We start from the raw sequence: 17,385 nt of genomic DNA, 5'->3' as shown, positions 1-17,385 counted from the left end.
CTACTTGCTGACTATTCATTCTCGTCATTGAAGATTAATTTGTACAGTCATTTAAGTATTTGATAACTGGATATAATTGTAAAATATTAATAATTATATTACTTTGCATTGTATAATCACACCTCAACTACGCATAATAGAATTCATTCTCTTTATAATAGATTTGTTACGGATTGACGCTATACTTAACAAAATTGTTATGTACCTCTATTAATTAAAAGCGAGTATAACTGAAGCACTTGAATTTCTGTCATCTGTTTTCAATAAATGAGTTTTTTTTATTTTGTAAATTGTTGTTAATGGAAATGCCTACTGTCATAAATCGAATGTTAAATAAAAATCGCCGTATCATATTACATCATTTTCATTGTCCCCATTAAAAGATTTAATTATCATTACCCAACCGTTAACTGGAACTAAGTAAATTACCATATCTGTGTGCAGATACGCTATTCACTGTGGTCGAATTGGTTTTCACACTTTTCACTGTCGCCCGTGTCTGACCATAGACTTCACATTCTACTTCGTCGTACCGTCGATTCGATGTCTATACTACTACTTATTCTCGTCACCATTCATCTGTAAAACTTAATGTCAACGATTTGAACGTTAATAATATTAAGAAAGCACGGTTCTTTCTAGCCAGTAGAATTCGAAAAAAAAATAAGAAAACGTATACGGTGTACTATTTAACTTTCAAACGCAGCTTTATGAAATTATGTTGCCCAGAACTGAGTTGCAGTAACACGGGAATCGAAAAGCGTCTAACAAATTAGAAAGTATATTCGAAGGATCTCATCTCATCTCATCTCATCTCACCTCAACAGATCGATAAAAGTAACAAATTTATGTTTAATTAAAGGGCGACAGTAATCTAAGAAATTTAAAATCATTAAAATGCTACAACAAGTGTACATGTATTGTGTACTCATTGTTCAGATCATTACCATATTATTAATCGTATTTCGAACACTGCGTGACCACCACGCCAGTCATCTCCGCAAATGTTACCTAACAATCATATTTAGAATATTGCAATTATCACTGTTTAATAAAATTGACCGTTTCTTTGTAATAATTCATCGGCGCGATCACGCGGTGACCACCACCACACCGATACACCATTCACCGATTTCGGTATATCAAACAACCATACAGAAATTCTCGAAATAAAACACATAATTTGTAACCGAAATCCCTTATTTATATTTCGATTCTAGCAATTAGCATACGTTCACTATACATATGTATGTCCGAAAGGATAAAAAAAAAACAGGTATCTAAGCCAATTGGAAAATAAGGTGTAGGCGACGCAATGAGCGATTAGGGAGACAACAACAACGGGTCCTCGATACAGATAATACGGAAAAAACATGAAAGGGTAGGATGCGCGCGCAGCAGTGGTACGCGCATGGTGCACGGAGGTAGAGCGGCGAGGGGGATCGGAACGGAAGCTCGCGTAGATAGGAAAGGGTGCAGTCGCCTCAGACGTTTGCTTGATCCTGCCACTTCAGCGTCGGACCTTCCCTTTAAGCTTTTTCCGTTCGTTCGTTCGGTTCTCAACCTTCGATTTTCTCCCCATTTTCGAGCTAACCGCGATGGCCCTCGACGCCAACGAGAAGAGCTACATCCTGGACGCGAGGAACACCTACGAGGACGTGAGTAAACATTCCGGAAAACACACACAAAACTTACACACTCGTCCTTTGGCCCGCAGGGATACGATCGGTGCCACAGTATCACTTCCTGCGTATATTACTGTGCTCTTCGACCAACTCGGGCTAGTGTCTGTTTTCTTCAGCAGGTAGGGGGGAGTATACGAATGGGATAATTCGATTACCGGGCGATATAGGGTTTTACATGATCGAAGTGATTGTCGATGGATACGGTGCGATCGGATGAGCTGATCAGTCCCGTTTCGTTCTTGGCGCGGGTTGATTAGATCGCGAACGGTGATTAGTGCGGCGAGGTATGTAATGAGGCCGAGTGTGTTGCTCGCGTTGGAATTTCATGAACGTGATAATTACGGGATCGGAGGGGGGAAGAGGATCGGTAAACGAAGAATCTAGTCTTTTGCCGTTCGTGCTTTACCTATGTTTTTTATTGAAACATTTGAAAATGTATTAAAGGGAGTTTACACATTTTATGATTTTCCGGAGTTTATCCGCAAGATTCGACAAATTTTATGGTGGGTTTACACAACGACGCGTATTAAGTAATGGGGCAACGAGTTGAGAAACTTGAAGGGTTTCCACGGTGTGTACTTTTGAAAGTTATAATTGTCTTGAGTGAGTAGGGGCGGGGGGGATACTGGAAAGAACATTGTCTCGTGTGTCTAATGGATATTATTGTAACACAGAAGAAAAATCTATAACTCATCGTACCGTGTATACATATAGGGATGTCCTCTACCTATGCGTTTCTATCTCTCGCCTTTTTCTCATAGATTCGAATTGGTTCACGTACTATTATCGTGAATCGAACGGATTATAAATATTCTTAGGTATTCACCTTATTCTAAGTGCTTCGTGTCGTTGTCTCGCTTATCGTAAGAATTCGTTAAAAAATTATCAAATGGCAACGATAAAAAAAGAGAAAACCTTTTTCTTAAACGACAAACTGTTATTCTTTTGTCGAACGATAGGACATGGAATAAGAGTTTGGTCGTTTTCGCGCGAGTAGATTATTATTAACGTAGAGTAATATTTCGATTGTATTTAATGTACATATTTGACGCGTGCAAGAACAGTCACATTCGTTTAATGAGATTCTTGTACTTGTGTGTGTGTGTGTGTGTGTTCGTGTTCTCGTTGAATTTACAATTCAAAAATAAAAAAATAAATATTTATAAGCGTGGTGTAGTATCTATATGTGGGCAAATCAGATACGTACGATGATTGGAAAGCGGAGTAATTTGCATTTTTATATCTGTGACAGGGAAATCTTCAATTATAGGACACCATAAACGAGCCTTTGTAAATACGTGGGGGCGGGGGGAAATAGTAGAGTTTGAATCGAGCAATAGAAATATGTATGTAAATGGTACCTGAACATCTAAAAATATTTAAAGTATTAAATATTTCAAGTATGCCGTGGAATGTGGAAAATAGAATTCCTTTATTTCTGAATGTTGTTATAATATTTATAAAAATATAAAGAAATTATTAAGATTTACATTTTTTATACGATATAAATATATTTCGAAGAAATATGAAAAATATCTTTCGAGGGAAATCTAGAGGATATGGTTGTGATTACAAAGAATTTACGATATTATTGTAAATGTTATCCGGAGAATTGGGTTGATAGTGTGGAGGTTAAAATTACTGTTAACATTGATTCTAAATAGGGCGGCAGTCTAGGCTCAGAGGAATCTTACGATGATATGAGACAATTAGTCGGGGTAAGAGACAATTAATTAACTAATTAGAGGCCGCGATTTGCTGGCATGAGTCTGTGTTATACCGGCGTTGCCACGAAGCACGGTTGCATGACTTAATATTATAATTGAGATTCGTGAGTTTTTCTTTCTAATCGTTTTGTTGTATCTCGCATTGTTTATTTTCATTCCTGAAAAATAAGTATTCAGAATCGTTTCATCTGCGATAAATATTGAATATTTCGAATTGAAGAGACGAAAATTTAATTTTTGTAATATTACTCTTTTATTTGCAAGCATCTGGCACAAATAGCACTAACGCAAATTTTGCAGACGTAAGACAAGCTTTTGTTATTCTTCAATAGATTTCTTTTATATTATATCTACATTAAGTCTATGTACGCTTCGCAATGATTTAGAAATTCTAAATACAATATCCAGTTGCACATTAAACATTTTTCGCTTTATTGTGATTATAAAATTGCACGAATGTAATGTATTGTAGCGATAATATACAAGAAAATATGTATAACTTTGTTACGACTAGACTGTGAATGTTTATGAAGAATTGATAAATATTTAGTAACATTTCCATTTTATTAGGTGTATGCAAAATTAATGACCGACAAATGTGAGTAGTCACCATTTTGCTTGTATTTTTTTTCATCTAGGGGGAATTCCATTTTTTTCAAAACCAGCAAAAATTGTAAAATTTGTTCCATTGTAGTAATAAAAAAAACTTTCGACTCGTTTCGAACACCACCATTACATTTGCAAACACTTAATGTTTTTGAAAACACAAATTCGAATTTAATCTCCATTTTCACGAATTACTACCTCGAAAACGGTAAACACCCGCAGTCTGCTAATTACATCCGGAGCCTAGAAGATCTTTAAACACAATCGTATAGCTTTAAATCTGTGAGTCTCGAGGGATTGCGTTTACCTTTTTCTATTACAGCGGACCGCGATGTGTTAACCCGTGTGTTTTTTCATTACCTATACACATATGTATACATTACACGTGTAACGCTGTTCAACGTGTAAAATACCTCATAACTGTCAATAAACGGGTCAGACAGATCTTTATGAGCTGAATACGAATCTGCTAACCATTTTTTTCCCAGCATATTCTGTTTTTGAAAAAAATTAATATTAAAGAAATTACGAATTTTCAAATTTCGAGGTCTCTTGTATTTTTAATAATTCTCTGGACTCTACCGAACAAAATGATGTAAATTTTTATTATATTATAGCCATTTAAATATATTTAAATAATGATCGAAGGGAAAAGGACACCGAAAACGCAACAATGTTTGTTGATATTCGTGAATTTTTAAATTCAAAAACTAACCATAGCACGCGATAAAGCAAACGTTTCTTCTAAGGAGGCTGTCGAGAAAAGTTACAAAATCTGTTTTGTTTTCAATTGAGAAGTGAAATAGTTAAGCAAAAGACGCGGCGGCAAGGCGATCATCGCGAGCCGCGTCGTCATTGAGTAGGTACTTACCACTGTTGCCGCCGCGTGTTTTCCCGAACCATTCCGTTTCTCTATGGAAAACAAAACAAATTTGGCAACTTTTCTTGACATCTTCCTTAGCAGAAAAATTAAAAAATTAGAAATTAGTTTTTTAAAGAAATTGAAGAATATCAGAAAAAATTTATACGTTGTCGGTGTCCTTTTCACTTTGATCATTATTTAAACATATTTAGATGTCTACATATGTATATAATAACAATTTCGATCATTTCGTTCGCGAGAGTCCAGAGACTTATTTTGATGTGAAAAGCAACTGATGAGCAACTATTACTATAAAAGCATAACACACCTCCAAAGTTGAAAATTGCCATTTTTTTAAAAATGGATTTTTTAAAAACTGTGCGTCCTGGGGAAAAAAGTTTTCAGATTCGTATTCTGCTCGCAATGATCCATCAGATATGCCTATTAACGGTTATGAGGTAGGAGAAATAGTTGAAATTCGTTGAACTTGGTTGAATATGTAACATAACATCGTAAATCGATCGCCGCCGGTGCGTTCTGTGTTGTGTCGGTTTATCATTAACGTTCCGATTTTCCGCGAACCGTTTTCTTATCTGCAGACATAAAAATCGTATATCTGATTCCGTAGGAGAAGAAGGAAGAATCCGGGAAATTCAATAGTCTACCCTTGGCCAGTTTTAATTTCATCAATTCCATTATCGGCAGCGGTGTCATTGGTAATTTTCATCATGTGGTTTAAATACTCGAAAAACGCCGAAATTATGTTCCACGCGGAACAAAAAACAGATCCTGATGCCTTCAAATTACTCTTTTTTAACGATCGAATATTAACATATCTACATATGTACAATAGATAGCAGGTGATTGTCGATAATCGTCTTCGAGGAAAGTGAACTTAACGAAGAACTATATCGTAGATTATAGTTACTTGATGACTCAACCCGATATAATACTAGTCGGTTTTTGTTTTAAGTGATACAACACCACTTTTTTGTTATTTCGAGATATTCAATGTTACGCATTTAACCACATTTAAAACGCTGATAAGCATGTTTTTGTGACCGTTGGAATGTTCTTCCAGTAGAAAACAGTGTATTTGTTAACCGGCACTAAACTTGTATCAATTAGAAAGAAAAAAACAAACTTATACGGAATTTAACAGTCGAACGTCTTTCGACGAATTCACGATAATACTGCAGAATATGTATTGACTTTTTTCATAATAAATATATGTATACATATAAAAAGAAGACATCCATCTGTAGCTGAAACTAGCTATTGTATAACTAATTTTTTTTTACTGATTTAATGAAACTCATCTTGGTTAGTGGTTATTTTATCTTGTTGTTATCTTACTCTATTCAGAAGGAAAGAGGCATTACGAAACGTAGACACTTGTCTCGAAGAATTGTGACGATCGATCGCAGAGCGTGTTAAATGGAACAGAAACGAAGATAATTTCGACGTTTTATACATAATAATAATTTTATAGTTATAATTACTATTTTAAGTAATAGTGATTATAATCTTGTATCTTCTAAAGGTCGATGAATATTGTAACGAACAACAATTTTTAGGGATACCGTACGCTCTCCATCAAGCCGGATTCGGTCTTGGCATAGCGTTATTGATAGCGGTAGCCGGCCTGACTGATTATTCCTTAATTTTGATGGTCAGAAGCGGTCACATCTGCGGGGAGATGAGTTACCAAGGCTTGATGAGGGCCAGCTTCGGTCGCACCGGATTTTATATTCTCACCACTCTGCAGTTTATTTACCCATTCATAGGTAACCACGTGTGTTCTTTTCATGTCGCTTTTATCCCCTTTCCAGACTGACGGGACAAATATACTACGCCAGATAATTTTTACCTATGTCCGTTGAGCTGTATAAGTACCTACACGCATATTGTATGTATACTCTCGAATTCAATTATATGTATTTAACTTTATAAATAAAATTTACATAGGAAACAATGTATTAGATGTTCAGCAGCCATGGTGAAAAAACGGAACTCAGAAATGTAGGTTCGAGATATATTGTATACATATGTTGAGTTGGACACCCTGTAAAGGATGTGTCATTTAAGGGTGTGACCCCCCGAATATTTTTTTTATTTGTAAAAAAGGAAAAAATATTTTACACCATTCAAATAGAATTCTCATTTAATTTCGTAGAAATAAAATTAGTCTATCAGAATTATCGAAACGTTCTGCGCGTTTTCTGTGCCCGTTTAATTAACCACTGTTACAATACGTTTACATTCTTCGTTTACTTCGATTCTTTCCAATCGTTAACGTCGTTTCCATTATGACACTGACATAAAAGAAACCCATTTATATCGAGAAATTTTACTAAGAATCGCATTTTTAATTAAATTGTCACAGAAAACGAAAAAACAGCAAGAGGAGTTAAAATTAACTCGTGACTAATGTTAAAAAATATTGCCACTTTTCCGAATAATTATTTCATTCGTCTTCATTGTCACTACGATCACTGGCTAGGGGACAGCGTTTTCGATCGAAAAAAAATGTGCTTTGTGTAACGGGGTTTAACGAGATCTAATTGAAAGCCGAAATCCTTTTGTTCTTTCCAGCGATGGTCTCTTATAACGTGGTCGTCGGCGACACGGTGACGAAGGTTCTAATAAGGGTGACGGGGATGAGCGAGACGAGCATCTTCGCTCACCGACAAGTAGTCATCTTCTTGGCGACGGTCTGCATCACGATACCGCTTTGTCTCTATAGGAACGTTGCTCGTCTGGCGAAGATCTCCTTCCTTTCCCTCGTCTGCGTCGGTTTCATTCTTCTGGCCATTTTAATACGAATGGGTACACTATCCGCAATCGTGTAAGTATATGCATATGTATATGTACAATATATGCACTTGGATGTTACTTTAATTCGATGATCGGTGCGATACACGATACAGAATGCAGCCGAATAACATGTACGAGCGGGTACGAGGAGGTGATTCTTTATGGAAAAATAAGAAGAAAATATGGAATAAAATTTGTTCATTTAAGGCTTAGTTTTCGAGAAAATCGACTTTGAAAATTAATCTCAAAAACACGTGTATTCAGTGTATTCGCATAATATAATATACAATAGTACATAGTATTATACATAGTAAGTAGAAACGGAATGCAATGAACAGACGCGCTAGCCCAGTCCTATTAAATTGCTTCCGTATTTAGGAGATTTTCAATCTCGATTCTCTCGAAAACTAAGGGTTACTAATTTGTTAAATGAACAAATGTTATTCCATATTTTATTCTTATCTTTTTACATATGTTTTCGTGTGCGAACCTCGAAAAAACAAAGAATTGATTTATCGTAGACATCTTATGAAACACAGGAGTTAGGTTCGATTGGCTAATTTTTGGAATACTTTATAATGGGTCAACTATTACTAATCTATCGTTACTAGTCGAATATTACTATAATCTATCATTACTAGTAAACTATTAATAGCCAACCATTGTTTATCAGTAACCTATCACCGGGTATTCTATCCATTGGTGTATTTTAGTGTTAAAAGAAGATCCAGTAAACCGAAAGGGTATAGCAGGATAGCGGGGTCGATTTGGACTGTACAAATCGGTCTAAGCACAATTTTGACCCCGTTATGCGGCTATACCCTTTACATACCTGCAACGAGAAATACGAAAATATTTCGACAGCTAACGTTAGAAATATGTACATCTACAATACAATATATATATATATATATGTACCTATGTATAATACTTTTTCCTTATTTTTATGAGAAATGTGACGAAATTTAGTCATACGTAGTTAAGTAATTTTATTGAACAGCGAAAGGGTTAAATCGAAGGTTTTACCATACCACATATAAGTAGTATACCAGAGGTTTCATATATCCCGATGTTTGAACGGTTTTTTTTCACGGAGGCCCGGTATTAAAGTTACACGATTTCGCGCTCTGGTTCCGATCGAACATGAACCGGAACTTTTTCCAGGCCAAGCCAAGCGGATAGCTGGCGATTCGCGAACTTCCCCGGTATAGTGCCCTCCATCGGAATTATGGCGTTCGCTTTTATGTGCCACCATAACACGTTCCTGATCTACGAGTCCATCGAGAGGGCGACCCAACAAAAATGGGACGTGGTCACCCATTGGTCCCTGTTCACCTCGTTTCTGATCGCCGCAGCGTTCGGTATCATCGGCTACGCGACGTTTACCTCGTACGTTCAGGGGGATCTGATGGAGAACTATTGCTGGGACGACGATCTGATGAACTTCGCCAGGGTGATGTTCAGCGGCACCATATTGCTAACATTCCCTATCGAGTGTTTCGTCACGAGGGAGGTGAGTGGTCCTCGCGAGAAGTGGGCGGGGAGGAGGATTGTGTAAATTAAAAAATGCCTGGTAAATAGCACAGACCGTATAGCACGAACGATGAAACTTACATAATTGCATTATTGGGGCGCATCTTCCTCGATGTTGAGAATTAAAAGTGATTCGGACCGGTAATATTTTTTTATAGGGACGGGGAATGATCGATAACAACCCTTCTTTCTGACAGAAATACGTACTGAAGTCGGTGAACCGGAAATAAATGAATAAAATTGGCCACCTTTTTTTTTTTCTACAAATAACATTACAACGCTCTCCAATCGATAAGGTGATTTTAATATTTTTTCTATAGCTCCTCTTTTTCGAAGTCGGTGAAAAAGTACTCGGTACACTAAAACTTCGTGAGCGTTCTTCCGAATATTATCGAGACCAATCTCGCAAAACGTTTCGGCCAATCCACGTGCATTATTTCCAATGATCGACGTTCCACCGTCAGTACAGTATACAGAAAAAGGAAAAACTCCCTGTTCCTCGCAGGTGATCCTAACAGCGATCAAAGGAACAGACGAACTGGAGGATCACACGGCGTACGTTCCCAATTCGGATCGCAATTACCTGATAATCACCCTGATGATAGTGGTGTTGGCGTACCTGCTCTCGATGTCCACGGATTGTCTGGGTCTGGTACTCGAGCTGAATGGTATCCTGGCCGCTGTACCCTTAGCCTACGTTCTGCCCGGTCTTTGCTACCTAAAGCTCGAAGAGGGACCTGTCCTCTCCCACAAGAAGCTTCCCGCCCTCGGCCTGATGACCGCCGGTGTGTTTGCTGCTGTTTCCGGTCTCCTACTTCTGATCCTGAACAGTGGCACATCTGGCTCCTGCGTTCACGGAAAGGTAATGTCGTACTGCGTCGAGAACTCGAACACAACCAGCTGGAACACGACCGTCACGAGCATCGGCTCGATCTAAATATCTCCTCGATCACGGGGAGTCCATAATGCCCCGTCACAAGGGTACATATTACATACGTACAGTGGGTTCCGCTTATTTCGGTTGAAAGTCCACCGGTTAACCCTCGGAGTACGCACCCCCGAAAACTCGAAATATTTCTTTCCTATTGTGTAAGCTTAACGGTAAGATGACCGTTATTAGCGATGGGTTCCCGGTGACCCGGCCATAAGCACGCGATAGTTAACCGATATAGGTAAATACTAATACCTATGCGATACTTTGTAGAATTCGGACAGCCGCTTAGTCGGGCGAAAAGACGCTAATCCCGAACGCTATCCCAAATAACCGGAATACACTGTACTCTCAGAACCAGGTGGATTTCTATAGATACATACTTATACCTCTGTTGCACCTCGGATGAGCAAAAATCGAGCCCGCCCGATTTTTGGGGGATGGAATCGTGGGGAATCAGCTGTGTTTCGAGGCTCTCTGTCGCCTTTTTCTTTCGTTTCGCGACGGAAACGTCTCAATGGGCCCACGGAGGTGTATCGTGTGGTCACGGTTCTATCACCGTGCGTGTGGCGTGTGATAGACAAGATCGAGCGAACTCCAACCGTGAACAGACAGAAAATAGAATTCGATAATATTTTCGAGAAATGCAGAATAAAATTTCTTTTCTCGAGAAATCAGAGGCATTAGTAGTCCCGAAGTGTGGAAGACAGTCCTTAAGGTGCTTCGAATGATACTTAGAATAGAGAGGCTTCCTATGGGCCAATCTTCGCGAGTTTCTACGAGGAGGGTGTTATCTCGAAGCGTGAATGAAACAAGAAAGGTCCTTTTTACCGAGAAAAATTCACGAGTTCGCTGCGTCTTGTTCGCTGGCCGTAAATGAAACGCCGGAAGTTACTCTCCTGACTAGAATCAAAAGATATGAAAATCAAACAGTTCTTTTCTTTGACTTGTGACACCGACGGTGCTTGAAGCCCTGGCAGAGAGTGTGTTCAATCGAGAGTTAACGTGATCACTTGATAGATTTGTAGTAACGATTACGCGAATTATATTAATATATTTATAAACTAATAACCGCGGGACACTGGAATCAAACAGAAATTGGTTAACCTTAATAAGGTTTCCGTTCGGCTCTATTAAACTGCAAACATATCTATATTACGTTAGGCTTCATTTTTATATCTAAAAAAAAAAAATATAATATTTTGATTTTAAATTAATTTAAAATAAAATATAAATATCTCAAAACTTCAGATCCTGTAAATGCATAATATCAGCAGTCTAAAATTATAGTGAACACTTTTTGCCAGGATTAGTATGAAATTGAACACACTTGACACGAAGCTCTAAAGGAGACGTAATGTACATACATATGTATATTGGATATTACGTGAAGTTTAAAGCGTAAACACGAGACGTACCTTGAAGATTTATAGGCATCTATCTGTTGAATTTCTCAGCATTTATCTTGTTGAACGTGTGAAATTGAATATTTTTTAATCGAAGGTTGTAGACAATACTACATAATATATTATACGATTTCCGTTGAATCGATTGCTTTCTCTTTTTTCAGCGAGAAATAACTGTTTGATGTTTTCCGTCATGGTGGTTTGTGAGGAAATTCACGGAGAATAATATTGCAAGTTTTTATTCTTGTTGTTTTGTCAGCATCGTTATTAAGTATTAATCAGTTTTGTCTCACTAAGCCGAGACAATTGATTTCTCTAGAGTCTAGAGTAAATGTTCGGAGGCGTCCTCGGCACAGAGTAGAGTAAATCACGGATGAGTGTTCGAAGGCTCCTCGACACTGGCAAGGAAAGGTCCCTAAGTGTAACAGTGACTTTAACCTCATTACTGAGGATCAACGCAGTGATAGACCATGGAATTCTGAAGCCAATGATATTTCTTTCAGCTGCATATGGCCATTAATTTATGAAATATTTAATGTTCAGTGTCGAGAAACCATTCGAACACTCATCGAGTATTCACTGTATTTAATAAAAGCTTCCTACGAGTGAACAGTTTGATTTCCGAAGACCAATAGACAATTTAGAGGACTTCTAGACAATATTCCATTTTATATGATAGATTTGCTTAGTCAGCTGTTGTTTATTGGAATTTACGCGTACCTGGATAGAAAGTTTTATAACATAAAACACGTACAATTGATAGAATAGATGTATTCGTCAGATTGCAGTCTTAAGTGCAATCGGAAGTTTTGTTTATCGTTTCGATTACGAGAGTATCGGAAAAAAAGTGTAATCCGATACAGGCTATCTTATGAAGTTAAGTGAACACGGTGTGTCTAATTGTTTAAAAGCGTTCCTTATTAGCAGTATTATCTTTAATTGTATAGTAAGAAGACGTGTACCGATAAATATAGCCGCCAGTAGATTAACATTCACGGTCACACACTAATTTGAGAATTGATAACGCTACGAAAATTAACGAACGAAAGTTATAGACGAATTTAACGTGGGAGAAATAACACTTACTTAAGAAAATAACGAATTGGAAAGACAGAAAAATCCTGCTCTTCGTTCCCGAGGACGCAATACATAACAGTAGGCTAACTATGTAACAAGCGTTAAAGTGAACACTGTGTAACCGAAAATAATGTTTTATCGGTTAGAAAAATACTCATTACGATTAAATAACAAATAATACTAAGGTGTTACGACACTATTTTTCGAATCTTTATCGTAGGGGCATATAACGAGACGATGGGTAGCGTACCTCGATTTTGTATTAAAAAAAAAATAATAATGATAAACGCGACGTTCCTTGATTAATAACCATCGTGCATACGAAATTCATTGATTGTAAATTTTGTTACAGTAATTCAGATAATTACCATTTTATCCAGAAAATGGTAGATTGGTACACCGAATAATTTATAAAAATAAATGTTGCAATTTATATTACGTATTTGCATTTCCAACTAAATTAATAGTAATTTTAACGGAAAAAAATTACAAATTATTAAGAAATACATTTTCAAATATGATTTTTTAAATTATTATTTTTAATAATTTTTTATTATTTCAAGCAAAACGAAAACAAGAAAACAGAACAGAATGTAATCCTTTTTTTAATACAAAATCATATTATTTGCTTTCTGAGACGGTTTAAATATAATGGAATAAATATAATGTAAGAAATCGTTCGATTTGGCGTGATCAAGAAATCGGATGTTCAAAAAAGCTACCAACAAGGTGGCGCCTTTTTCCTTTTACAAATACGATAGATAACGGCGAAAAACGTGCCATGTTGTCCCGTGTTCGAGAACATCCGCACGTTTCTCGGTCGCTGAATCGTAATGAACGCGATTAGGGCCTAAATAATAAGTATCGCAATTAATATATACACGAATTGCTAATCGTTAAAGGAAAACATAAAAGCAACAACAATCAGAGACCACGATAACGAAAGTATTTAATGAAAAACCTTAATAGGAGAACGAGAGCTATTTAAATTTAACATACCAGTCGACGTGTTTACGGGGGTAAAGGATTCCCACGCAAAATCTACCGGATGTCCGTGGATTTGTACATAGTATGTATATGTATATGTATATGTATATGTATATGTATATGTATATGAGTGTATCTACATATATGTATGTGTATTTAACTTTTCGCCTATCTGTATAGATCACAAATATACATATAAAGACTAATTCTAATAATCTATAGCGCGAATGAAAGGGTGTTACGTTCTAAGACACTAAAAATTTATTTTCCATATCCTTGAATATTTCTTCCTTTTTTGACTGGAAATATTTCGAATGAATTCATTTTTCCGTACTTACTCTATTGTTCTGTAAAAAGGGAACGTAACACTTGCTATTCGCGTTCGCACTCTAGAGTCTAGACCACGAACACGGTGAATAAACTGACACTGAGAACATATTTGCTCCGTCGTAAGCCCCACACAAGAATTTTTATATTGGTCTGACAGAGACGCGCACGTAACGTAATGTTTCGATTTTACTCGCTGCTGAGAATTGTAGAAACTTCGAGAGATGGCAGAAACATATTAGATGTTCCGAGGATCACACACTTTTTACGATAATATCCGACACCTTTCATTAGTTGTCACACGTGTCTCCTCCGATATTCTGAATAACTTCCGACGAGGTGAATTATGTTGTTAGATTAGTTAAAATAGTTAGATTAAACAACACCGTATTGAATACGTGAATATTCCTAAACCAAACGTAAATTACCGCGTAACGTTCCAGAATGAATTGTGTATTGCGGACACTCGATATATACCTCGTTAATTAAACCAAAAATGAAACTGAAAGTCCGGTAATAGGTGAAACGATAGGGAAACATGAAACAGTCATTATTGACAATCGTGCATCGCAGACCAAGAACCAAATGAAAACCGCGTAACGAGACACTGAAATCTGATCTTACCACAGTAGAAGGACGAGTTCCATCGAGAAATTGAAGTGATTCTGTCAATGTGACAAATTCATAATTCTCTCAGTGGTCGAGCCAGTTTTGTTCGTGATCCTGACTTATTTTATTCTTCGACGCTTGTTTTTCTATCATTTTTACGGTATATTAAATTACCAAAGCTAACCCTCCAATTCCCAGAGGACAGTTATACAGGTACCACTTTTTAAATAAGTGTTATAGGGGTCTAACGCACTCTAGTGGGCAATTTAGAATCTATTTCAACGTATTAGTTCATAAAATAGCCGACAGGTGCTCTGGTTTCATCCACATTTTTCACACTGCATACATAACTATTGAAACGATATGTTTATATTAATATTAATAGAGATAGAATATATTTTGGATTATTATGCTATGCAAATTGAAGGGTTAAACAAGATTTGCATCTGCCTCGATTAAATTAACTGATTTTGCTTACTCCATCCGGATTCGTGGATCTTTTGTAAGCGAGAACATTTATCACCGATTTTATTCGTTATTTTAGTATAGTTTCGCACGCCTTTTTTCAGCACCTTCTTTACCTTTTAATCTTTCAATTCCCCGAGACTTGTTCCCAATCACACAAGTGATGCACAAACAGGACACTACGACACAACTTGTACATAGCCAGTCTTTTTTCCGATTAATCGCGCGGTGCAATAATCGATTGTGATGTGACCCGTTAGTCGTAAGTGATCGTAAGTGTTCGTAAGAGATTCCTCGCGGGCGCGTAACCTATTTTTCTTCCGAGAGAGAAAGAGAACTGCAGATGCTTTATTTTTCGAACGGGACAGTCACAGATGTTTGTTATTTTTCACAAGACTGTAATATGTATATCGGAATGGTCCAGAAACGATTAGTACTCGATTATTTTTGATACTATAAACTATAGAAGGTAGGAAGAAGACAACTGTTTTAGAAAATTAACAGAGATTATCGGTAACGAAATCTTGTATTTTTATTCCTACGTCCTGACTACGTATCTATAAATACGTATTCCAAGATCAATTTATATTAGGTGCATATGTCAATGAGCAATCCACTGTTCTTTACCAGATTCAATATATTTACGTATTCGAGAAATTATTCTTTAATCGTTATAGCTTCGAATATGAATAAGTAAGTACTAACAGTTTCTGCCCCACCCCCCTGCGCATAGACACACTACGATCTAACGGGTTAATAATGTATCTAAGATACTCCAGGTTATTTGTTGTTGACCAGCGTCTTTGATGGATCACACGGTGGTTCTGTTAGATCGGGATAACGAATAATCGTCCGAGGACACGACATTAGAATACCGAATAGCCAATTAGCCGACGACTTCCGATTTTTTCAGCACCGTTTCATTTGAATGCGAAACAAAGAAAAATGAAACAAGGTTCTGCAAAGTCGAGAGCATATTAGCAAAGAGAGGATTTAGCGTTAGGTACCGTCTTTTCGCGAGAGACTTTGTGCAATTCCCATTTGAGTGTGACTTTACGAGACGCGACGTTAATTATTCAAAGTACATATTATATGTACCTCGAATGGAAAATATAATCGAGACCAGAATTAATCGGTGATATAAGTGTATAGATACGATCTATTAATGTTACTGTTAATTGATATTTGTATTTACTTGTAAGTGTATAGCTATATATATTTATTTCATTATTTTATGTAAAACTGTATATGCGGGGTAGCGCTATCATATAATTATATAATATATTTATATGGAATACTTGATGGGTGACGGCGCCAAGGACATGTGAAGGTTTTTTTGTAAATTTTTTATTTAATCAATGAAAAAATGAGAAAGTAAATAGATCAGGAGGGTTGAAAAAAGAAAGAGCGAGGTTAGCATGTCCTTGACGATTTGACACTCGATTTCTTCGTCTCGATTGTCTCGATGTATTCTTCGAGTTAAATACGTTCGTTTCAGTTCGTTTTTGAGCGAGGCAGATTATTTTATGGGTATGTTGTTTAAATGAAAAGCGTTTGCGTACACGCTTTGTGATTGCGTTTATTTTATGTTGATTCGAGTCGTCGAAACATTTGTGGATAATAATGTCGGGTCATAAGATTTGTTACTTAACCTCTACCAATAGTATGAATGAAGAGGACAAACGCGTATCATTTCGTCGGGATTTATTCAAACGACACTTTATTTCTAACGCCATTGCGATACTTTATCCGTACCATGGACAAGTTTAGGTGTATGCGACAAGTGTATTAATACTTTATCCGTATATTTTTATATTGCAAGTCTTTGTAATTGAACTTAATTACTACGAGTACTTGGAGTCGCTTTTATATTGCAGTGTAACTTGCGTATGGTAATTGTGCATCCATGTTCTCTGATTCTCGATTTATTTACAATTAGATGCACACAAGCGTGTGAATTGTTGGATTCAAACTGCAAAAAGAAATACAGGTGCTAAGAACGCTTTTTTTATGGATAATATTTTATTTTTATTTTTAAGCAACTTTTAATTAAGGGTCAAGTACTTTGCTATGGGCAAATCAGCCAATAGTACTTTAAAATACAGAAAAGTGTCTTTTAAATGCAGTCATTGTATGAATTAAAGAATGAATTTTAAAATCGGTGTTTGTTTCTCATTTTTACATTTTTTAATTATATGTGTATCAGTAAAACGAATCTCATTTATCTTTTCAGTACGTGCGAATAAGGTAGTTTACAGGTTTGTTTCTAGTTTGTGAATTACGCAAGTCCTGTTACTTGTTACATTTGCCTGGATAAAAAATATCGATCTCTCGACACTTTCGAGCGACTGTC

At 36.7% G+C, this 17,385-nt stretch overlaps 1 protein-coding gene across 1 annotated transcript; it reads left to right on the top strand.

The window, feature by feature from the left end:
* Window positions 1–1,598: 1,598 nt before the first annotated feature.
* Window positions 1,599–10,201, top strand: LOC107189359 (putative sodium-coupled neutral amino acid transporter 11). The gene is made up of 7 exons (XM_015577875.1): window positions 1,599–1,658; window positions 3,350–3,403; window positions 5,509–5,596; window positions 6,458–6,667; window positions 7,476–7,728; window positions 8,862–9,210; window positions 9,736–10,201. Exons 1-7 carry the CDS (start codon window positions 1,599–1,601, stop codon window positions 10,165–10,167), a joined length of 1,446 nt encoding a protein of 481 aa, XP_015433361.1. The 3' UTR covers window positions 10,168–10,201.
* Window positions 10,202–17,385: the final 7,184 nt, after the last annotated feature.

Source organism: Dufourea novaeangliae, unplaced genomic scaffold (assembly GCF_001272555.1).
Source record: "Dufourea novaeangliae isolate 0120121106 unplaced genomic scaffold, ASM127255v1 scaffold142, whole genome shotgun sequence".
NCBI lineage: Eukaryota > Metazoa > Arthropoda > Insecta > Hymenoptera > Halictidae > Dufourea > Dufourea novaeangliae.
The sequence above is the reverse complement of the archived record's forward strand: the minus strand, read 5'-3'. Positions and strand labels throughout refer to the sequence as shown.